This window comes from Cynara cardunculus, assembly GCF_001531365.2.
Source record: "Cynara cardunculus var. scolymus isolate 2C chromosome LG 14, CcrdV1, whole genome shotgun sequence".
Lineage (NCBI taxonomy): Eukaryota > Viridiplantae > Streptophyta > Magnoliopsida > Asterales > Asteraceae > Cynara > Cynara cardunculus.
In genome coordinates, this window is record NC_037541.1 from 6,210,078 (window position 1) to 6,235,869 (window position 25,792).

At 37.5% G+C, this 25,792-nt stretch overlaps 1 protein-coding gene across 1 annotated transcript; it reads left to right on the forward strand.

The window, feature by feature from the left end:
* The first annotated feature begins 285 nt into the window (after positions 1-285).
* On the forward strand, positions 286-15,658 carry LOC112526329 (FRIGIDA-like protein 4b). The gene is made up of 3 exons (XM_025136589.1): positions 286-1,242; positions 14,238-14,392; positions 14,952-15,658. The coding sequence occupies exons 1-3, from the start codon at positions 381-383 to the stop codon at positions 15,483-15,485; spliced, it is 1,551 nt and encodes a 516-aa protein (XP_024992357.1). The 5' UTR covers positions 286-380; the 3' UTR covers positions 15,486-15,658.
* The last annotated feature ends 10,134 nt before the right edge of the window (positions 15,659-25,792 follow it).

Here is a 25,792-nt window from a genome sequence, read left to right on the forward strand (position 1 = left end):
AGGTACATTGTGAGATAGTAGGAGGATTACTTGGGGTGCCAATCGAGTTAGAATAAAACATTTCACATATACTAGGTTGATAAATCGTCGTTTTGTTTGAGGTTTGTTTCGAGGCCATTTAGGATCTGTTTAAATCATGTCGTTTATCCGACCAAGGGACGGGTATAACACTAGTTGTTAATGTTATTGCTAATCTAGTGATAATCAAGATAAACTATAGGCTAATTACAATATATATATACATACATCCAACAGCTTCATCTTCAAGAATTCGATAACTGATACCCTACAAGGAAAGAATCGTTGCAGTTTGGTGTTGGAACGCCTTCAATAAAATCTCATTTTAGGGTTTTTCTCTGATCAAATTCCATCGAAGAAAAATGACTACCGAATACCCAGATAGTCTCAAGAAGTTCTTCAACGAATTAGAAACTCGTAGAACCCTACTCACTACCATCACCGAGACCCACAACAAACTAATCAATAATTTCATTTCTTTAGATGAAACCCTCACAAAGAAATCACAAACTCTCGATACCCAGATTCAGAATTTCAAGAAACACACCGAGAAAACCCTCGAAGCTCTGCGAGTCCGTGAGGATGACATCCCTCAGAAGGAAGTTACTTTGGCAGCCCGTGTGGAACAGCTAAAAGATTCCGGGATTAGGTATATTGAAAAGGGCAATAATTTGGATCCGGAGGACGAAACAACGTCGGGTTTGTTGAGAATTTGGTTTAGGAGAATGGATTCCACAGGTTTGGTGAAGTTTCTGTTAGCAAAGAGGAAGGAGTCGGTGGCCGTGAGGGCGGAGATAATGGCGGCGACGGAGGAAGCTGTGGATTTATTAGCGTTTGTGTTGGATGCTGTTGAGGAGTTTGTTGAGTTGAAATTGAGTGGGTTAAAAGTTAAAGGGATGGCAGATAGGCGGTGGGCTTGTGGGATATTGATACAGGCGGGTTTGCCATTGCGTTCGTCCCAAATTRGTGGTGGTGGGGTTGCAACGAGTTTGAAGGAGAGGGCAACGAAGGTGTTGGAGGTTTGGAAGGGGGTTTTGGGTGGTGGTGAAGGTAGTGGTGGGGTGGGTTCAGGAGAAGCTACAATGTTCTTGCAAATGGTGATTGGGTTTGGATTAAAACTGAAGTTCGATGAAGAATTTTTGAGGCAGTTGGTGATGGAGTTTGCAAGTAGGAGGGAGATGGCAAAGCTTGCAGTAGCTTTAGGTTTTGGAGACAAAATGAAAGGTTAGTACTCTTTAGAAACCTACTGATGTTCTTCACTAAAATTTGTAGTAGTTAAATAATCAAAATTTGTAGTTTTCACTTATGAATATGAGTCATCACATATAAATATTTATATATGTAGTATTGCTAACATCATCATCTAACATTGATTTTAAGAGGAGTTGAAACAATGCTGATGATATCGAGAGCATCATAGGTTTTCCTTATAATTTCTTGTGAAGTTCATTATGCTTTATTTCCCAAGATTGATTCCTTGAAAATAGAACTGACCTGGAATATCAGCTTGGAAAATGTAGGTTTTGTTCTGTTTTGTTTTGTACATGTGAAGTTATTGCTTCTAAAATGTATTATCTGAAAATTGTTTTTGATATTCACTATTCTTTAGGTTTCTCTGTTGAACATTTGTTTGTTGAATGAACAATCATATCCCAAATCAGTTCCACCATCCGTTACATCAGTCATAGAAGGGGCGGAGCTAGAAATTTAAGATTTTTTTTTTGGGGGGGGGGGATTCCGGCCTTTGGGGTCTTATTTTGTTGTAAAATAACAACGATAAATAGTATATAAGAGAAGCTTGTATCATTAGGGTGGCTCGTGAAATGAATTCAAGTATAAGGTTAGTTAAGAAGACTCTTATACAGAGATGCATCAGCTAAAGGTGACAAAGAAGTTCTCAAACTAGTATTCAATTGGACTATTGAAGAAGATGCAAATGCAACTCTTAATTCAAGATCGTTGAATGTTATTCAATAGTGTTGATCCTAGTCAAATTACATTAATTATAAAACATACCATTTCAAAGGATGTTTTGCAGATTTTGGTGATTCTTTGTGAACGGTTGTAAGAATTTCATAAGTTCGACTAATGTCCTCAAAACTTGATATGTTTTGAGGATCAAAGAAGATGAAATTATTGCTTGGTTCGACTCTAATAATATGGACTTGGCAAATGAGCCTTTTGTATTAGCACAACCAATATCAAGATAAAATCTTGTTAGAAGGACCTTAAAGATCTCTTCTACTAAGATTTCATTAAGGTCACTACTTTGGAAAAGCAAAGATATTTCAAAATTTATTAAGGAAAGGTTAAGTAGTTCACCAAAACTATTGAATAAACCCAGGCAAGGAAAGAAGAGGAGGTTGCCTTCAAAAGTAAGAAGGAAGAAATGTAGAATGTCTATCTATTTCAAAAGTAACAAAGGAACCAATACAAAGAATGGAGGAGGCATAAAATTTCTCTAATCATTTGATTTTTTTTTCCTAGCCAATTAAATGATGATAAATAGCCAACAATTGAAGAAATCAATGGATCTTTTCTCCCCTATATGAAAAGTAGTTTGAAGCCAATGAAATTCTCATGTTGCAACTTACTCTTGCCCTCTAGAAGATAGATAGCTTGGAAGGGGATTTTTTTTTTTATGAAAAGAAAAGAAGCATTCAAGTAAAAGTTGAACTAGAACAAACCCAAAAGGAAGTTGAAATGTTGAATTCTTGAACAAAGAAGCTAGATGATATCCTGAAGTAGATAAAACTCATAGTTTTGGTTACGCTACTAAGAATACTAACTCATAAAATGTTATGGTAAAATCTTATGAGAATGTCAACATTCTTGTTCAACTAATCTAGAGTGTGGGTTTCTTTCCGGACAACAAAGAAAGTAGATAACATCAAGTTATCAAAAACATACAACAAGTAAGAATGTACATTCAAATATTCAACTAAACTTGTTAACTAGGGTTTTGATTTTGCCAAAATTTAAAAACAAACCAAATGGAGTTAGTAGTTAAATGCTGAATGTCGGACAAAGCACCAAGTAGGGAGGCAAGGATGCGGTTGGCTACTGGAAGGGGAGGGGTCTGAGTTCTTTTTTGTTTTTGTTTTTTTGGGAGGGGAGGCCTGAGATCGGTCTGATTCTTAATATTTTTTTATAATTAGGTTTGGACCAAGAGGGTTCTGGGTTTGTTGGAGGGGAGGGAAGCATCGGCCTACTCCAATTGCTTTTGCTGTTGGCCATTAACCAATAATTGAATTGCAAAATAGATTAATTAACAACAATAACAAGATTTTATTCCAACTTGTGGGTAGCCCAAAGGCTCTTTGTATGTTGTTTGTTGTGCATTGTACTATCTGTATGTAATGTTTTATATGTTTCACAGTCTAGTTTCCTTGCCATCTGTGCACTCCTTCATTTTTACGCCTTTGTCTAATGTTGCTTCCTCGCAAGCTTTTCTAAACTTTCCTTGCCTTTTGTTTGCTCGGCTATCTATTTTGGTCCCTTCTTAAACCTTTCAAAAAGAAAAGGTTTCATAAGCCGGGGATTTTCATACAAACATCCTCTACCCCTAGGGATAGAGGTATGGTCGATGTACATCATACTCTCCCTAACCCTACGTTCAAGGTGGGATATGGCATATTGGCGTGTACTTTTGGTTTGGTTTGGTATTTTTGTAACAATCAAGTGCGAGACATTATTTCCAGTAGTAACTTCCATTACTTGATGGGTAAAGTAGGTAAATCATACAATGAGTCGAGGGCAAAATTAATAAATTAACTAATTTTAAGTTTTTATAATATCTTTCATATTTCTTCTAGAAGCTTTTTTTTAAATTAAAAAAATCAGAATTCAAATAGAAAATATTCATAAGATGAAGTTAGGCTTCATTCATCTGGGTTTCAAAAGAAGCTAAATGAAGCGTTAATTTCATCTTGTGGGTTGTTTTGTTTGAGCTTTGATTTTCTTTTCACTTCAAATGAATGCTTAAGGTCTAAGATAAAAGATATAAAATGAAGATGATGGTGTCTTGTTGAAATCAGGAAAGAAGTCGGAGGAAATGAATGAAATATGAGGCCCTAACTTCATTTCTTCATTCATCGAGAAGATGAATGACTCCTAACTTCAACTGAGATGTATGAAGAAGATGATGTTCTTCATTACGTTTTTTTCATTGCAAGAGAAGAGACACAATGATACCCAAAAGATAAAGCACGATAGTACCCCAAAAATAGTGTTCATAATATGTTTTTTCTAAAAAAGATGACAAAGAATATCAAAATTACATCCCTTACAAAAGTTACTAGTATACCACTTCTTCGAATAGCTCGTACTACTACATCTGTTTCAACACCCGAACCTTTTTTAAGTAAAAAATTCATAGCATCAGCGGTTGTCCAACCACGTTAGTTATCTCTGATTCTTTGTCAAGCAGCCTCCTACCAAGATGGCCCTTATTTTTGGACAAGGGATATGTTATACTCTTTAGCGATGGTTGTACAAGCAAAGACTGTGCAAGTCATACAAATAGTTATTGCCGAGGGTTTTAGTATAAATAAGAGGCATGAAGGTTCACGTTTGTAAACACCTTTTTGGGCGTGAGTCTTATGGATGGATTTTGGTCTCTTGAAAGCCAGAAAACTTCTTGTAAGCATCTGATTAGAGAGAAGCATTTGGTTTCCTTTGAATTCGATCTTTTGATTTTCCTGGTGTGCATCTATTGGTATCAAAGCGGTATCAATTCTGGGAAAACGATTCTAACTAGCACATCACATGTAGAAGAAATCAAAAGAAGTTTCAGGTCTTTGAAAGAAGACGTTCAAACTATGATGAAACAACATGATATGTTGATTAAACTACGTGAGGAAACATTGCAAAGGCCAAGAGAGACGCGATGTCAACAAGAGGACGACACTCGGTAGAACATGAGGAAGGGGCGTTGGAGTCCAATCATTTTAAGCTCCTCCCAACATATAAAAAGTCTCCTTTTGTGCTCCCATTTTAACTTTCGCTGGGCAACCCCTTTGAAGGCAATAAAATCATATTCAATTTGCTCCACTTTGGTTAGATGGTAGAGAGAGAAATACCTTTCAACACATGAAATCCACCCCTCCAGGTCATTTTCGTTGAATGATGGTATCCCTTTAAGACATTTTCAATCGAACGCAAAAGTTGTTACGAGGGAGCAATTTGTAAACCTAAAACAGGGTTTGATCGAAATGGATAATGTGGAGAAGAAATTATATTAAGAGAAAGCAAAGAATATAGAGAAAGAGAAGAAAAGGGTACAAACAGAAAGCAAAGCTCGATATCACAAGAAAAGGTTGGGTTAGGTAACAACCAGTACAAGCCATTGCCGTCATCCCCACTACCCTCTCCACCATTGATATGGCCAATGTCTCCACTCTCTTCACCATCACCGGCGGTATTGTCGCTGGTGCTTCCATTATTATCAACCTTAGAAAAGGTAATGGTTGCTAGTAATAAGTTGCTGAATGAAAAGGCGATTTTATTATGGCCCAAGCCTAAGGAAGATATTTCAGTTTGTCCCAAGTCCAAAGAAGATATTTCAATTTGGCCCAAACATGTGTCAAACGTTAAAAGGACATCCGACTTCTCCACATACTCCATCTCATCAATGGCGTATGGGGGAGAGAGTTTGGGCGGCGATTATTGGAGACTATTGTTGCCGCCTCTACCACCACCACTCCTGCCGCCGCTACTACCACCACCATTACCGCAACCACCGCATATGATGATTCAATTGAATCCAAAGGCCAAAGATATCACTGAAGAGGAGACAAGTTCTTGTAGAAGGCACCATTCTTTAAGTGGCTTTATAGATGGTGGAAACATGTCTGATGATGCCTCAAAGCATGTTGGTCAAAGGTTCTCTATGACACCGTTTATCAGATCACTTGTAAGTCCAACCGGAACTCGAAAGACGTTCTCTGCGAGTGTATCTCTTAGAAGATATTCTACTTCTGGTGCTACATCCCCAATAAAAACTCGATATGAAGGGCGTACTACAATGTCATCATGGTACTCATGAAGCAAACAATCTTTTGCTGGGAACTCCCCTCCTTTATGGTCTCCCAATACCAGGTGTACCTCTAGGATTGATGGAAAGGAGGTCTTCGGTCAAGTAAAGGGTCGTGTATCTTATAAATATAAAAAAGTTTTTATTTCTATAGTAGTTTTAGCGGCATAGAGAAAGAAGAAATTGTTAAGGACCTTGAGTGGGCAAAAATTGGGGCCATGATTAATGATAATGGGGTTTCATAGAAAAACTCGAGGAAAATCACGGTGGTGCTTTAGTTGATCTTAAATCTATGATTGATAAAGGGCAGAAGTTGGGATTGGTTGTTCTCAGGGATACTGTACACCACCATTCATCAAACAACACTTTAAATGGCCCAAATATATTTGACGGGTATTTTCATTCTGGAGAATTGGGTAATATTTGTTTGTGGAAACTTCACCGACTCAACTGTGGGCATGGGGAGGCAACCTTTTTTGGAAACTACAATAAGTATTATAGCTCGACAACCGAAGTTGATGTTAGGGATCATTTTATCTTGTGTGATGACGTTATTCATAGGATTGTCTCCAAAGCAAATTCTGTGGGTGAAGAGAGAATGCCATCATGTAATCTTGTACAAGTGGGTGGTTAGTTTAAAGAAATGAATGATAAGTGGAATGCACTATTCAAGAGGGGGGATGAAGTTTGGATAGCGGGACTAGGTCTACAAGGCGAGGTGCAACCCATGATTGAATCTAACATAAAGTTTGGTGGCATAAAACGTGTAAATGAAACGAAACCTGAGTTTGAGGAATTCATTCACTATCTGCGAACGATAGAATGCTCTAAACAAAGTTATATGGGGAGTGATGACATTCCAAATAGCTTTCTTTTTGATAAATAAGCCACAAGGGTTTTGTGTATTGGGTTGATATTTAACCTAATTACAATCGATCTTTATATATAGAGATACTAATTACATAGGAGTGCCTTCTACATTTTACTAATTGCACTTAAGTACGTCCAGTCTAATACGCCCCCATAAGTTAAGGATGGGTAACGACCTATAGCTTGGATCGTAAGAATAGAAATCTAGGAGTCGGCAACGGCTTCGTGAAAATATCAGCAATTTGCTCTTTTGTGGAAATGAATTGTACACGAAGGTCTCCTTGAGCAACCTTTTCTCTGACAAAATGAAAATCAACTTCCACATGCTTTGTTCGTACATGAAAAACCGGGTTGGTTGATAGATAGGTTGCACCTAGATTGTCACACCACAGGATGGAGCTGATGGGGCACGAACGCCAAGTTCACAAAGGAGAGCTTGAAGCCAGGTAAATTCAGCTCCAATATCAGCCAGAGCTTTGTATTCCGACTTAGTAGAGGATCGAGAAACAATGCGCTGTTTGCGAGCGGTCCAAGATACAAGGTTAGAACCCAAATAGATGGCAAATCCCCTCGTAGACCGACAATCATCTAGACACCTAGCCCAATCAGCATCGGAGAAGGCTTGGAGAGACTGATCAGCATCGGAGAAGGCTTATAAACTAGATGCCTAACGAATGAGTAAGCCACAGTCAACAGTGCCGTGAAAATAGCGTAGAATCCATTTGACCGCAAGCCAATGTGATTTAGGAGGGGCATGCATGAACCGACACACTTTATTAACTGCAAAAGCAATATCTGGCCGAGAAAGAGTAACATATTGAAGAGCACCGACCTGTCTGTATTTAACTGGGTCAGATTAAGCAGGACTGTCTGCTAAAGATAGCGAACTGGACGAGGTCATGGGGGAAGGCATGGGCTTAGGGTCTGAGAGGCCTGCTCGTTGTCAGAGCTCCAAAATGTACCTCTTCTGAGAAAGGATTATGTTTGGTCCTTGAGGGACGATCTCAATACCCAAGAAGTAGTTTAGAGGGCCTAGATCCTTTATCGCAAAAGCTGAGCTTAGTTGTGAACGATGGCGTCGACAGCAACATTGTTTCCCATGATGATGATGTCGTCAACGTACACTTAGATGTATAAAAGAGTGCCAACATGACTGGAAATAAACAGTGAAGGATAAGTCTTGGAGCCTACAAAGCCAAGGGTATGAAGAGCCTTGGAAAGGCGGTGAAACCAAGCCGTGGGGCCTGCCTAAGGCCGTAAATGGACTTGCGGAGTAGACAAACATGATCTGATCGTTGTAGGTCAATAAAGCCTGGAAGCTGCTTCATATAGACTGTTTCAGTAAGTTGGCCATGAAGAAAAGTATTTTGAACATCAAGTTGTCTAAGCGACCATTTCTGGGAAACCGCAAGCGATAAAACAACCCTGATGGTAGTGGTCTTGACAACAGGACTGGAGGTTTCGTGAAAATCAATGCCATGTTGCCGAAAACCTTTTGCGACGAGTTTCGCTTTGTAACAAGTGATGGCACTTGTCTTATCCTGTAAACCCACTTACAATCAACAACATTAGTATCATGAGCACGAGGAACTAGAGACCACATGTCGGTTTTAACAAGAGCGGAGTACTCCTCGGCCATAGCTTGACGCCATTAAGGAGATTTGTTGGCAATGGTAAACGAGATTGGTTCAATAGGTGTAGTGGAGGTGATGGTAAGATTAGCCGAGGGATTGAAGGGAACCCGTTGTTTGGGGTTGGGCCAGAGGTTAGGAGGATGTTGTCTAGGAGGCGGAGGTAGAGACGGTGGTGGTAGTGGTGATAGAGAGGAGGAAGTGGATGATAATGGAGATGAATCACCGATATCTGGATCATGGTGTAAAGGGGAAGTGGGTTCAGGAGAAGACTGAGAGTTGGTCGAGAAAGTATGTGGTGAACCTGGTCAGGTATTACAGGAGATGGAGCGACAGATGGAGTGTTGTCGGTTACCACGCGAGGTGATATTGAGGAGGTTTAGGGACATGATGATGTAGGTGAGAAAGTGGGGACAGTAGGAATAGCAAAGGGGAAGTGGTCTTCATTGAAGCGAACATGACGAGCAATGTATAAGCGCTCGGTCGACAGGTCAATATGAAGTATAGGGAGTCCGTGACTATTACCAACATGGAGAGCGTCACTACCATGATAAGCTTCAGAGTTATCCATGCTTGCTAAATTAGACGTAACACGACTGTTCACTCCTGTGTGTCAGGAAATCATGAAGTTGATTCAACAGATGGGGAGGCACGGCTATTGGCAAAGTTTGAAGTTTGCAGTTTGCCTAGGACGAATGATGGATGGATCACGATTAGGACACTGTGATGGGAGGTGCCCAATATCACATCGGCTACAAGTTTCATATACTGTGTTTTGATTGGATGCCCAGCTAAGTTGGCGACCATTGCCACGTCCAAGACTGCTACCACAAGAAGTTCCACGACGACGATTACCACGGTTGTCGTGGGGCTGACGAGAACCATAGAAAGCTCGAGGGTCCGAAGTTGCAACAAGTATCAACTGATAACCAAGGGTAGATGCAATGGAACTGATTTGAGCAACAAGTTGTTGATGATGGTAGACATAAGGCTGTGGCAAATCAAAAGGCTGTGACAAACCAGAATTGCCGGTTTTAGTTGCAAAAACCTGAGAAACAGATGGAGTAGAGGTACGAGTTTTCCCAAGCATGTAGTCATGGTCACTGAGAAGGGCATGAAGTTCATTGAAGGCAGTCGGGAATTGACGTGCGGTGATGGTAGATTTAAGACCATTGTATTCTTCACGGAGACCAGAAACTACAAGCATAACGAGATCTTTATGTTTGACAGGTTTGCCAATGGCAGCTAGAGCATCTGCATACTCCTGTGCACGATTGAGATAAGCCTCTGGAGTTTCATCACCTTTCATTTGAATCTTGAGAAGTTGAGTTTTCAATGTATATTCTCTGCATGATGTGTGAGGGGCATAGGCTTGTTCTAGGGCAAGCCATGGATCATGGGAAATTTCACCCTGGACATGTCAAAAAGAGGCTTCAGAGATGGTGGAGATAATGAGCATGCGAACGTGAGCATCATTAGAAATCCAAATCGGGTAATTAGGGTTATCTTGTGGATCGGTGGTAGCCTTTAGATCAGAGGTGGTTGTGGTTGATGGTAGATGTTTTGGACACGGTATTGATCCATCTATATATCTAAATAGGTTATTTGTGACAAGAAAGGGTTGAATCATTGTTTTACAATAACCATAGTTTATAGGAGTTAGGGTAAAAGCAAACTTGTGTGAATTGTGAGATTGTTTCTCCGCTGTTGTGAAAGAGGCTATTAGAGCCATGATATAGTAATGTACCGTAAAAGAAAAATAGGGTTCTAGTGGCGGCAGCGGACAGCAGACGGCAGATTTCAGCGGCGGCGGCAGCGGACGGCAGAGGACGGTCAGATTAAACAGAGACGGCGGCGGCAGCGGCAACGGACGATCTGCCTTGTAGTGGCGTGACCAAGAGGGCAGATAAGGTTTTGGTAACTTGGCTCTGATACCAAAATAAACCACAAGGGTTTTGTGTATTGATTTAATATGTAACCTAATTACAATCGGTCTCTATATATAAAGATACTAATTATATAGGAGTGCCCTCTACATTATGCTAATTGCACTTAAGTACATTCAGTCTAATATTGATCGTGAAAGGGAAGAGAGATATGAAGAACAACAAGTTGTTCGAATGTTGTTATCATGCTTTGGTGGGTATAGGATAGTAAAAGACAACATGGAGATTCAATGGCCTTTGGAGTCTGCATTGAGGAGCTTAATGGGAATATATGGATTGGAACCGACCAAATCGTATTGTTTTGAAAGCTTCTAGGCGTTGGTGTTTGCATGGAGATATAGTGATGTCCCCTCAACATGCCTCTACAAGCACAACTGGACAGAGTCGGGGGATCTGGAGTTACTGGTTTTGAAAAATTTACTTGCTATTGAAGCTTATTGGAGAGAAGGGGTATTGTGGCTTGATCAGTTTCTCTTCTTTTTCTTTCTACCTTGAGGACAAGGTGGAGTTTTGGGGCAGGTATTGTTATACTCTTAAGTAATGGATGTACAAGAAGTTACTGCGCAAGTCATACAAGTAGTTATTGTGAGGGCTTTAGTATTAAATAACAGGCCTGTGAGTTCAGGCGGGGTATTCTGTTTTGTAAACACCTTTTTGGGCATGAGTTTTCTGGAGAGATGTGGAGAGATCCTGACCTCGAAAAAGCCAGAAAACCCCTTGTAAGCATTGAAGCATTATGTTTTCTTTGAATTCAATCATTTGATTTTCCCGGTTTGCATCAGGATAGTTGTCAATTTAGTTGGGGCCAACAGAAAACGTTAGGAGGCCATCTCTTTATGGCTTTGCAAAAGCTCGCCATGTCCTTGGCTTGAAGTTTTTTGAGGTCGATATTTTGCTTGCTCTGTTGCTTGGCAGAATTTGGCCATGGCTTCCACCAAGTACTTTTCTTATGCTTGTTGGCAAAACCAGGCCATGGCTTCACCATGTGCTTCTCCACTTCTTTACGGAATCTGGCCCTCCCTCTAACTGGTGGAAGTTCCCTTTATGGTAATCTTCAAATATGGAAGAACATAAAGAACAGAGATTTACCTTCTCAAAGAGAAACATGAAATCTACCTTCCTTTTTGGTTTGTAGCCTTCAGGTCTCCCTTGATCTCATAAAATGGATGCAGAAGTGTGACTTGTTTCAGTGTTTGGGGTACTCCATCTGGGGTTGAAATTAAGCAATGGGGTTTGGGAGTGTTTCACTCATCACTGCTAGCCCGAAGAGAGAATGATGGTTAATTAGTTGTTGATCATTTGTTCTTCTAAGCAACCATCAAAATGCATAATTGGGAGATAAAAAGAACCTGCAAATTTGTTACTTAAGCATGGAGGTTTCATTCTCCAGGCATAATTAGGAGATCAGAAAAGTATGTTATAGGGGTTTCTAGATTTTTAGGAGTTTTTATACTTTAATTGTTTAGTATTTTTCATTTAGGTATATTAACTTATATTTTTAAGGTTATAAAAATATGGGTTTTAGAAGATGAAAGAATATGTGTTCAATGAAGATGAGTATGAAGAAGATGAAAATTGAAGATGATGAATGAGGACTTTGGTGTGTTTTACCTCTTAAGAGAGTTTTTCAAAACTTTTTCTTATTTGACTTTCTTTCTTTGTCACACTTTTCACAGGCCGGGGGTCTTCACGGAAACATCCGCTCTCCTTTTTTGAGGTAGAAGTCAGGTCTGCCTACATTTTACCCTCCCTGGACCCCACCTCTGGGGGATATACTAAGTTTGTTTGGTTTGGCCCGTATAATGGAAGTTACTAGATGGAATAATGTTAGGGTCTCGATTGTTAGCAAATACTCAAAATCAGACTGAGAATGCAAAAACTGTTGTTAAAAGACTAAATGTGTTTGTTGGGAAATAATCTAGAGATGATTTTTGCAATTCACTCCTCGTTTCAGTTTCATAGAAGAATCAATTCATTTTGATATTTGGTTGGTCCTAACAATCACGAAAGAATTATTTTTTGTTTTTGTTTTTTTGTTCCCTTTGATTTATAATCTGTATATATGTAGTACCTCTCATGACTGTTTGTCAAGTGATCAAATACAATTCAAAGCCTTTGCCAAATTTGGATGTTGATCAGTGATCAAATTCCTAACCATTGTCTTAATCTTCTGGCATTTGCCTTCTTGCACAATACGTGTAATATTGGTTTCAATGCTTTTATCCTATGTACGTTCTCATTATACTCTTCATCCTGTACGTCAAACTAGTTCCTCTTTTAACATGTTATGATATCTTTGTGTTGTGTCTCCATAAGTCACACTTCATACACACTGTTTCCTTTTCCATCTTAATATGAGACCATCTCATCTCAACATGTTTATCCAACCTCCAAATTTGCAATAACACCTTGCCAGTGTCATTCATCAACACATGTTTTTATATAATGATTGCCTGCCTGCAACTGCAACTCACTGGTATGACGAATCTCATCTTGCATTACTCACGGATATAACATTTTTGGTAAGTTCATAAGTTCGTTATAAATATGTATGTATATATGTATGTATATACACACACACAATGATGAAGTTAATTTCCCCATCTGCGACTCTTAAGCAGCAACCACATCACTTCATGATGGGGCCATTGGATGTAATTAATAGGATAAAAACCAAGAGCCTTTTCCATCTTGGTGATTAATGTGGATGTAAATCTTAGGACACAAAGACAATTCCATTTTCCATCTTAACCACAAGGTGACTAATGTAACCCTGAGGGCTTAGCTCAATGGCAATCTCATGGGTCAATAAAAAGGGTAATTACTCTTACTCCCAGGTTTGATTTTCATTGGATGCAAAAACCCATGTGGCCACGCCAGCCTCTCATGATGGCTTCTTCCACTTTTAAAAGCAATGACTAATGTGGATGTCCGTCACTTAACTCTTTTCTGTCATGGGCATCTCTATTCGACACTCCCTAGATTACAATTTACACAATATTACGGTAGTTGACCAGGGGTGGGAACCTAGCCTAGACGGTAGGAAGGGATATGGAGAGGTAAAGGATGAGCGTAGGGTTGGTGGGTCAGCAATTAGATCTCCTGAGTTAGACTAGGTGTGTTAGTATTCCTACCTTGGTTATGTTTTCTTGTAGCTTCTGTTTGAGTGTTTTGATTATTTGTTTGTTTATCTGCCTGTTTGAATGTTGTTGCTTATTTCTGACCCACCGTTTTCACTTTTAGCTATGTGTTTTTTTCATCTTCCTTTTCTTTTTCTATATCTATTTCAAATTTTATTTGAGCAAGCTTTATCATTTATTTTCACACACTTTGCACAAGCCTAAGGGTCTTCACGGTAACAACTGCTAATGCTATACTCTTAGGAGCATCCCACCTTCCGCAGACCACACCTCCGGGTGAGACAACTGGGTTTGTTTGGTTTACTTTATGCATCACATTTACCCTTGAAATGGCAATCGTACTTTTGATCATCACTAGTGGATGTGTTTCCTAAAGAAGAGTTTACGATCAACAAATCATAACCCATTACAAAGTTTACAACTTCTTTCCATTGATATTATTTTCCATAATCAAAGTCTTGATTTTTGTATTCTCTACCCCTGATTAATGGCCTTCGACTGACGGTCCACATTTTCATTTACCGACTTCTAGTGTGTAATAATAGTCATTGGAAGTTTGGGGCGAGTATTATCATTTATTTATTTCATTCTGTGGTAGATATGATTGAAGAGTTGGTGAAGACAGGCAAGGAGATCGAGGCCGTTTATTTTGCTTCCGAGGCTGGGTTGACGGACCAGTTTTCTCCAGTCACACTACTCAAATCCAGTATTAAGAGTTTTAAGAAAAAACCTTCAAAGGATATATCTTCATTGGTAAGTTGATGCTTTTAACATCATATTTTCTATGCCAAATGGTTATAATTCACTACAACAAAATCGCCTTTATAGGACGCCGAAAATTTCTAAGCGTTCAAATAGACGGTTTTATAGGACTAATGTTTATAGGACCAGGAAATTGTGCGTCCTATGTAGAAGTGCTACAACAGTTTACAAGACGTTTTTGAGCGTCTTAACAAGATTTTTAGGACAATTTTTAAATAAAACCGTCCTATTAAATTTTTAGGACATTATTTGCAAGTGTCTTATAAAAGCAAGTGTCATGTAAAAAAGACGTGTTCGTAGGACATTTATGAAAAGCGTCATGTAAAAGAGCTAGTAAGACACTTTACTTAAATAAATGTTCAAAGAACTTGTTATAATTCAAAAGCGTCATATAAACTTATGCATAGAACGCATACGCGATTGGTACCTATAATATTAAGTTCTATAAAACAGTCTACTAGGTTACTTAGAAATTTTTGGGGTCCTATAAACACAATTTTGTTAATCTTTCGTTCGATCATCTTGTTAAGCATTGCCCATATGTTTTCAGGACGATATCAACAACGAATTGAGTGTCATCAGAACAATTATGAAATGTATTGAGGACTTCAAACTCGAATCCCACTTCACCAGCGACAACCTGCAGAAGCGGGTTAATGAGTTGGAGAAGATAAAATCAGATAGGAAAAGGTCTGGCCCAGCATCCACAAGCAAGCCGTCAAGCAAGCGGCACCGCAGCGAAAGGAGTGGCGGCGGCTCATCCCGACCTCCTAAATCCGTCAGGTTAGCAATGTCTGCCCGCCAAAGAAACCACCCTGCACCACCAACACACCAGTCTTCTGCTGCCAGATTCTCTGCACCATATAGCTACACCAACCCAAGTGTGTATGAGGGTACCCCTAACTCGGCCGCATATGGGGTTGGTTATGGCAGCTATGGTGTGGCCCCCTCCCAAAGCCCAGCCAGATACGGGGTTCAGTATGCGAACCCCGGTCAGGATTACGGTAGTTATGATTATGGTGCTGCCGCTGCAGCTGCAGCTGCACCTTTGGTGCCTACTTACCCTGCCACATATCAACATTAGTTTGCAATTTAGAGAAGAAAAGGTTTATGAGTTTTTTGTACTTTAGCTTCTGATTTCTAAGAAAAGAAATGGTGGTCTATGGTTTGTTAGATTATTGTATCATTTAGTATAACCATCTTATAACTCCCTACTTGAATGGTTGGTTATACAATCGTTCATTTTTCAGTTCCTTCATTTTGGATTCTTCTAAAAAACGATCATTAGTAAATGTTTTTACGTAATAGGGATAAGCGTTTGGTAAACGATCTGATCCTTAACTGCATAAGTTTAGGCATTTAAACCCGAGCAGATATTTTCTTTACGATAACCTCAATTTGTGTGATATTTTAAAATCGAAAATTTACACTCGTTTGTCGAGAAGGATTATGATGATCGGTGTATATTTTGGTAAGTGGTTGTTCATTTTTCACACTAGTGGGTACAAGTGCATTATTTTCCGCTTTTGCTCCTAGATGTCAAAACTAACATTATCATAAAGAAATGGGCCGTTTACCCAAATGTTTATTTGGTAAGCACTTACCTATAGGAGTTAACACTATAATTATTTTGATGCATGATATTTTAGTACATCAAAACATATCTAATACACCAATTTGTTGGGTAAGCGTTTACCTGGGTAAGAGTCGTCATCCTTACTTACCGGGTAAGACTCTCCATCATTTTTCACCGCTCTTACCCGGTAAGAATCTTGGCCCTTTTCATATTCATCCAATGAGGATATTTATGACGTTAAACACTTACCATGTAAGTGTTTAGTAAACGGCTCCTCACACTCTATAGGTTTTCTTCTACTTAAATCATTTTTTACAATAAATGCATAGTTCAACAAATATAACCATATTTACATTATTCTCTTGTGATAATGGATTCAAATTATGAATGTTTTGTTATATTTGGATGTGGTATGTGCCAAATAAGTGTAGACGCAATGGTTTAGCAAACATTCTATAAATGACAATTTGTAACAACCTCATCCTACTAGACCTAAGATGAGACGTGATAGAACTGAAAACGGATAAAAAAACATACAGATCAATGTATAGAACTCTAACATAACTCCTAAAAGATTACATTATAACCAATAATATTCATATGTTTAACATATTTACATAGCAAAAGTACTGATCTAAAACTATTCTTTCTGTATCCTAAGCCATCTCGACCGTTCATCCTGCCCCCGAGTTAGATTCGGAACCTATCGTGGTAAAATAAAACAAATCTCGACTGAGGAAAATTTGCCCAGCGAACGAATAATTAAACTATAAATACAAGATAAAATAACAAATGCAAGAAAACGTTACGACAAAAGTTGAAATCGATTTAAGTGAAATATCTTAAATTGGAACTTATATAATTAAAAATTCAAGGTAAGAAGGTATTTGTATCATTGGGATACGTTGTTCCCGATGGGTGATCAGTCCAATCAAGCATCGTAATGGAATAGAAGTGTCGGGCACTACACCATCTCATTCTCCGGTAACTAGAGATATCTGGTATTCGGCTCTATCCTGTAACCAATATAATGTAATTGGTATTCGGCTCTATCCGGTAACCATGGTAAATGGTATCCGGTTCAAGGGTGCATCCAACATTCTCTATTTGGCTTGGTCACAACTCTTATGAGAATGTCATGATTATTTTAGCCATCATGGAGGCTTCTCATACTCGTGCCCGGGTACCGAGCCTAATCAAAAGTAAATTTAATAACTTTAAATTCAAACTCATTAATCATATCAACAATTTAACATGAGATAATTAGAACAATAAAAGCATGAAGCTTTCGAATTAGTTTATCGGCAAGAATCATAAAAGAGACCATTAACGGATCAAAGTTCTCAAACATACAAAGTATTTAAGACAAGACATCTCATAAAACAAAAGATTTCGGATAACCTCCACTTTTGTGGATGAATGCCATGATCAAGATTCCATGGAATGGATAATCACTACAATTGATTACCCACATATTGAAAGAAAGTAAATATTCGTAATTTAGAAGTGTTCTAGAAATGACCACAAGAGACTTGAGGCTTATGAAATGTTTTCTCCTTCCGGGTTACCTACACTTATTAGTAAAACAACTTTAGATGATTTTTCGATAACAGTTGTCATCAATTTCAAGTTCCTACAAGCCCTTATAGTTTAAAAGATTCTACATACCTTCAAATATGCTTAAAATACCCTTAGAACACTTAATACACACTCAATACAATTATTAGGACCCCAGACAAAATTTATAAAAATCCAATTTCTACATACCAAAACAATAACTAACAGATTTTTAACACCTAACATTTAATCTTAGGATTTCAAAGAAACTAGATCCACATAATTTGGAGCTTTCTTCTAATTACTACAAAATTTACACTAACATAATGCAATTTCGAAGCTGCAGAACAGGGCTGGGAAAACCAATGTTTTCGAGTCATTTAAACTCAGGACTAGGTTTTGGTGTAAACTACAAAGTTGTAGTACACTCATATATCTTTCTTTAGATATAAATAATTTCTCATTTGGACAAATTGTTGATTTTATACGAACTTTCAAACTTACTGAATTGAATCTGACACTTCCAACAGCACCAAACTTGAAGAAATTCCACCTCAAATCATCAACCTTCCACATATGTTCATGAATAGGCTTAGGGTTTAACCCATTTGCCCAAAAGAATTAGAAATCACAAAAATGAAACCATAAACATACCTTATTTTGAGCCCTAGTTCCGATTCTAACATACTATCTTCAAGAATCTTGGAATTTCATAAGTGATTTGAGGTTTAGAGATGAGGTTTAAGATTTCTAGAAAGGAGGAGAAATCGTATGAATCTTGAGAGAAAATCTGATTTTGGTTTTAAAAAATAATAATAATTTCATATTCTTATTTACAATATTTATCATCCAACCTTTGATCTTAAACTTATTCTCAAATTAACCCTACTTTAGCAATTTCCTTTGCAGTTTGTTCATAACCAAGATTGTTTCAACCAACAATGGAGCCGAAATAAAAAATATATATAAAATGAACTTGCCTTAATGAAAAACTCTTGAAGACTACAAGATTAGATTTTCTAAATACGAGGTATTATAATTCTTCCCCCCTTAAAAAAATTTTGTCCCCGAAATCGAGTTAGAGTTATGAATTTATGTACCTTCAGAAAGTTGTGGGAACTGCTTTCTCATTGATTCTTCTGTCTCCCATGTCGCTTCACTTTCAGAATGATTTCGCCATAAGACTTTAACGAATGGAATCGATCGATGACGCATTTTTCTTTCTTCACGTCGAATAACAGCTTTTGGGATAATCAATGACGTGCAACAGATGATATATAACCGTAGATTGTCAACACATGAAAAACATTATGAATATGAGCCAACTGGGGAGGTAACGCGAGGCGATACACTACTTCACCAACTCACTCTAGAACTTCAAAGGGTCTAATATAACGTAGACTGAGATTTCCTTTAACTCCAAAATGACATGTACCCTGTAAAGGAGAAACTTTAAGGAAAACATGCTTACCTGATAGAAATTTCAACGTTCTACGGTGTCGGTCAACATAACTTTTTTGGCGCGATTGAGCCTCTTTCATTTTCTTACAGGCGACCTCAACTTTTTCAGTTGTGATTTGAACTAATTCAGGTCTTTTAATTGCCTGTTCGCCAACTTCATTCCAACAAATAGGTGTTCGACATTTACGATCATAAATAGCTTCGTATGAGCCATGTGAGTCTCAAATCAACAAGCAAATCAAGTTCAATTCATGTTAGAAGATTGAGAGATGAAGAACATTGAGAAACTAGCTAGATTTCTATTATCGGAAAGCTGAAATTACAATCTCTCAATGTCACTTAATCGACTCTCATTAGAATTACATGAATGATTAACATATAATATAAGCCCCATGTCACCTATTTATAGGAGACATTACAAGTAAAGATCACATCCTGTAAGCCCAGTTACAAGTAAATACAATACAATACAAGAGTAATTGACTTTATAAAACTTTCTAAAACTTAGGACTATTTTGGTCCTAACAATCTCCCCTCAAAGTTTTATAAAGCAAGCATCTCTTGAAACTTCAAGTCTTCTCCCCCCCTACGTTCCTTAAGAAAACTTTGGTGTGCCTGGTATAATAAGATCTTCAAGCTCCCCTTGAAGATAGTTCTTACTCTTTAATTTTCAACTTTAAGACAAGATCCAATGTGAGTTAAGCACCACAATTTGCACAACGTACAGCTAAGCAGTAGATGACTCAACACAACCTTGAACCGCAGAATCGTCGCTAATCTGTTAGCTATAGATTCATCCAACTATGGGATAGATAAATGTGCGAGCCTCGTGACATTCCAGTGCAAATAGTCCAAAGACAAAGAATCTTTGAATGAACCACGAGTTGAATAGGCATTCAACTTAAGAACTTAATCCTAGTAAGTTCACAATCGGGTAATTAACATTTGCTTGAAGTACCAAAGCAAACACCTTTGACTTTGAAGATCCGGAGAGAAGAATCAACAATAAGCACATAGCTTTAAGAACATCAAGTCAACCTAGATAGATAAGTCGATTTTCTTTAACCTTTTAGAAACTAAATAACCAGAATCAGATTCAAAATTCCCAACCAAAAGAATGATTATGAGCACTCCAAACTCTTAGATCATATCATTAAAACAATGATTCTAGACTATCAAACCTCTAATTGATCAGGTTAGAAAAATGACTGAGAACACTCAAAGATCTGAGAATTTCCAGAACCTCCAAAACACTGATTGCAAACCTTTAAGACATCTGATTGATCAGGCCAAAAGAAATGAGTGAAAGCACTCAATGGTCCAACCTCTTGTAGAAAACTCCAGAGAAATGATTGCAAATATCAAACTCTAGCTAGTTTAATCAAATACTAAAACCAATCAAATTAATCTGAAATATTTTCAAATCCGGCTTTAAGCTTTAATCTCAATTTGGTTGACCAAGAAGTCAAACTTTGACTTTAAAAGTCAATGTTGACCAAATTTGTTGTATGATGCTCTTAAGAGCAAAAATGATAAACATCACCTTAATCATTAAGTTCATGGTGAATAGGGCCAAGATATTCAATAAGCACACATATTAAGCATATGAGTCAATATGGACAAGTACTCATATGATGAGCGATGAGCATAGGAAAGATTACTCATCGCCCATGCCTTAGGCGGAGAGGCACAAGAACCTTATCGCTCACACCTTGAGTAATGAGCAAGGTAATCGCTCACCTCTTGAGAGATGAACAAGTATATCGTTCATAACTTTGAGCGGATACATCAATCTTACAAAATATTAACTTTCAACTTCATCGCACAAATAATGGGGTCATCACTTAAAGCTTTGAACGATGAGACAGCTCTCTAGACAATACTTTATCGCATAAAGATAACAAGGCATGAGAAGAGATCATCGCTCACCACTTCATCGTTTGGTGTGTTGAGCGATGAGAGCTCTTATCGGAAAACATATGAGCGGATACAAACTGTTTTCACAACTTTAGTGGCTGATTTCATTTTGGATGACTTTTTGGCTTAGTTAATTTCTTTACCTTAGTCGGTGAACCAGATTTGGTAGCTAAAGGACACTTACTGGCGATATGAGTAGTCTCACCACAGTAACGACACTTCCTATATATGAAGATAGCATTAGGGCTATAAGAGTCGAGGCTTGGGAGCCTTAGAAGAGAGGGACCAGCTCCAAGAATACCTTTTTCAGTTGTTCGAGGGGGGAACAACTGAAGATTTAGATATCTTGGGTGAAAGATTCACTTTCAGCTTTGGGTTTGATATCTGAGAGGGTTCAGAGATCTTTGTCCCTGATGAAGAAGGTTTACAAGCTGAAGGAATATAACAGGTTCTTTGTGGTCCTTCTTAGAAAGAAGAGGAATGCTGACAACAGTTTTATCTTTGTCTTTGCATTTTGATCTAAGAGAAGTTCCTTCAATAAGAGTTTCAGTAGAGGAGTACTGATATAAAGAAGTGTCAGGAATATAAGAGACAAAAGTTCCAAACTAAAGCATGGACTTGTCACTGCATTATCTTCCTGATCATAGGAATATCCTAAACCACTCTTGATCTTGACAGAGATATGAGTGTTAATGATATCAGTGGCCTTGAGAGAGGCTTTACACCATCCTTCAATGGTAGCCTTTTCAGACTTGAGTTCAGCAATTATGCTCAGCGATAGCCTGATCGGGTTCGATGTTGATAGCTTGGTTTACAATGACCTGATCCTTAAGATTTTTTTCAATCTTAGTCAGCTCTTTGATCTTAGGATGGCATTTCTCTTATTGTTCTTGTAAATCAAGATTAAGCTTTTCAGCTTTGGATTTGCCTTTTAGAGCATTGTAAAGATCCACAATCAGCCTATCTAGCGCAGATAACACATGTAGAAGAAGAAAAAGGGTCATTTAGATTACATACCTGAGTAGAGGTTGATGGTGAGGGATTATTGGAAGATGATGTCTCATATGGTTCATCCTTAACATCCTTGGCCATAAGACATATATAGGCCATGTCTTCCTCGTCCGAGAATGATTCTTCAGATGAATCAACCTAGTCATGTTCTTCAGAGTTAAGACCTTTGCCTTTACGCTGGAGATTCTTTAGATTCTTGTACTTCTCCTTCAATTTCATGTATTTGTCATTTTTAGGTCTGAAGGAGGATGAGATGTTTGAAGATGGATTTGCAGCTTTCTTTTGACCTGCATTCACTAGCAAAGTGTCCTTTGCGTTGACAGTTAAAGCACTTAGTCGAGGCCTTTGTCAATAAGAATTGACTTTGGCTTGTCAGCGATAGTCAGAGAAAGAGATTTGCGGAAATTACTTTTTTTGGAAAACCTTCTGAATAGTTTGTAAGGAGGGCGAACGACTCTTCAAACTCTAATAAATCAGCTCTATTAAGTCCTCGGAGTTAGAAGGATCTTACTCGGTGACTAAAAAAGAAAAAGAAGGAGTAGAAGAAATAGAAGGATCAGCTGAAGGGATTTCAGAGATCAAAGCTAAATGAGAGTTTATCATTTCTCCGGAGTCTTTAAGAAGATTTTTCTTCAGCTGACGGGATTGCTCATGAATAAGTAATATCTCATAAAGAGAGCTAAGGGAAAGGGAGGACATATCCTTAGACATCTTGAGACATATGGTATAATTATCCCATGATTCTGGAAAACATTCTAGGAACTTTTTCAGGGTCTCAAAGTTGGAATATTCTCTTTCAACTGTCCTTAAATCAATAAGAAAACAAATGTTGATGTACATCAAACAATGATTTAGATTTTCCATTAAGAAAACTTTCATATTGTCTTACTAAATTTATCTTCCTCGATTCTTTACTTCTAAAGTACCTTCATATTGAACACAAAAAATGTCCCACATGGTTTTCCAGATTTTTAACTTCATAACGGAGTGATAAACCTCGTTAGGAAGAGATATGACTATTTTAGTTCTAGCTCAAGTATCTAAAGCCATTTTCTTCTTGTCTCCATCACTCCACTGATGAGGTAGTTTCGGAATCTGCCTTTCAGGAATGACGACAGTCGTAGTAGTAGCAGGAACTGCTGGAAAAATTGCAAATGGAACATAAGGTCCAGTTTTAATATAGTATGGAATCTCAGGATCCACACCTTCTAAGAAAAGAGACATCCGGTTCTTTCAGAGACTGAAGTTGTCTCTAACGAACCAGGGTGGTTTGGCAAGAGTGTCATTGTCGTGATAGTTTGTATTTGTGTTTTGCAATGCCATTAGAATGGTAAATATTATCTAGAAAGAAGACATAATAAAACATCAATAAAACACTGATAGATACTAAAACAAACATTGCTATGATACTACTTGTTGGTCCAGCCGGATCTACAAGAATTTAAAGGTAACAGTTTGTAAAAAGGAGGGAAATGAATACAAACACATTAACTTTCACTTTTAAAAATCTTTTACTAATAAAGAAGATCAATCCAGAATTTTACATATTGTTTGCGGAAAAGATAAGATATATAACTTATCTAAACAATCAAAGAAACGCACAAGATATAGAAAGCAAGAAAGAAAAGACTTGTTAAAAGAAAAGGTTAATAAGTCTTGTGCTCTACACTGGTTAGAGTGGTTGAGGGAGATGGGGGAGAGAGAGAGAGATGAGAAGGAAGAACTTCTAATCTATTTATACCTGTTGCATTAAATGCAAATCAGACAGTACAAAGCATGTGGCAAGCTTCTAGAGGTGAGTTTGTCCTTTGTTGCAGATATACAGGCTTCTGCGGTATATGAACAGTAGTCTTTCACAAAGTAGGTAAGCACACTTGGAGACAATAGAGTGACTCCGTACAGTACTTTTACTTTGAGAGGTATGAGTTTGTTCTTTATGTGTAGAAAGACAAGATAAAAACTAATCTTTGTTCAACAAGATTCATTTGATCGCCAACACAGGAATAACACTGAGGTTTCTTCAGTGTTCGCTGAATCTTGAGTAGATTTCACACTTATGTAGACAGACTTGTTATCATTGAAAACCACATCAGATCACGAACTTGCTTGTCTCTGTCTTCAGCTTTATCTTCGATATCGCTGAAGGTTCCGTGGTGTAAATTTTTGTCTTTCTGAAGAATACTTGTCTCTGAGAGAATTACAATACATGTTCAACGATCACTGAATAGACTTAGTGATGATTGTTGAAGATGAATAAGAAGAGTACACTTCGTAAGATAAAAAGGATCATCATCAAATCACTAAGAGAGATGATCAACATAAAAGTCTGTTATGTCTAAAGAACAAGGACAAGCATTCCACTCACCTCTTGACACATGGATTGTACCTTCTGAGGTGCATTTAATGTAATGGTATAAATAGCTGAGAACTCTCATCTTCTTAGCTAATTCTTTGTTTCTACATCTTCTAACTCCCTTTTCTCTTGTTCTTATCCTTGCAAGAAAACTTAGTGATTCTAAGATTGTTTAGATCAAGACTTTTTCTTTTCTAGTTCCGCAACAATCTGTTAATACCTCAATGATTCTTCTTTAATCAATACAAGAATTTAAAATGTATAATTTGTGTGCTTGTGCACACCTCCCTTCTACAAACTGTTTATCTCTTGCAGAACCCTTTTTGGGACCAACAATTTATTTACCTCATTTTATGGTGTCACATTGTATCCTTTTGGCCTCTTTATAAGTGCTCTGATACCGGTCATTTTTCAAGAGCCTTTATAAAGGTAAAGATCGACTTTTGTTGAGTTATTAATGTCTAATCAGTTACCTTGATGAATTAATGAGGTAAATCTTAATCACAAATCTCTGATACCTGTAATTAATATCAAATGTAACCGATGTCGTGGTTAACATAAAGTAATGAATATCGTTAGCTTAGTATGTCGAGGATAATCACGATTGTGGATTGGAAACCACGACCATGAGTTGAGGCTCTTGTAGTTGAGGATAACGACCACAGGTCGGGGACCTCTTAGTTGTGGGAATCCTGGTCGTTGATAGATGGTATCCTGATGGTAAGGGGTGCGAATTTCTTACCAAAACTACTTTCTACATAAAACCCCTTAAAAGCTTACTGAATAAGCCATTTCTATATTATGAAGCTACTTCCAAACAATCATTTATAATTAATCGAATAAGCACCAAGTTTCATTAAGCTGTTAACAAACAAAACTTTACTCTCTATTTTAACAGTTATAACATTAATTATGTTATTAAAATATTCAAAAGATAAAAATAATAAGATTTTTTTTCTATTTTATTCAACAGAATCATCAAGTGCTTAAGGGTGACAATTTTGTACCAAACCAAATCAACCAACATGTCTACTAATCGTACCAATTAAATTGGTACCAACTTAATTGGTATCGATTATTGTCGGTTGGTAGTACCGTACCAAGTATGCAAACTTGGTTGATACACAATATTGAAAGTTGCATACCATGGCAGTACCATGGTATCGACTTATTTTTTTTATTTGTTTTGTGTATTTTTATGTATTTTGTTTTAAATCTTGTAATTCTAATTATTTTATTTAAACATTTGAATGTTTGCAAGTTTTATTCATTGTAATTAAAACCCATTAAACATCACATGTGTTGCTTGAAAACTCAAAATTTCACTTACATTTTGATTTTTTTTTTTTTTTTTGCAATTTTCATATGAGAAAAGTCTAAAAAATTCCAATAGACTTTAGTGTTTGGAATGATTAAGTGCTTGGACAATTTTTTGGAATAAATATGTCATTAGACATTTGAGAATGATTAAGTGCTTGGACAATTTTTTGGAATAAATATGTCATTAGACATTTGA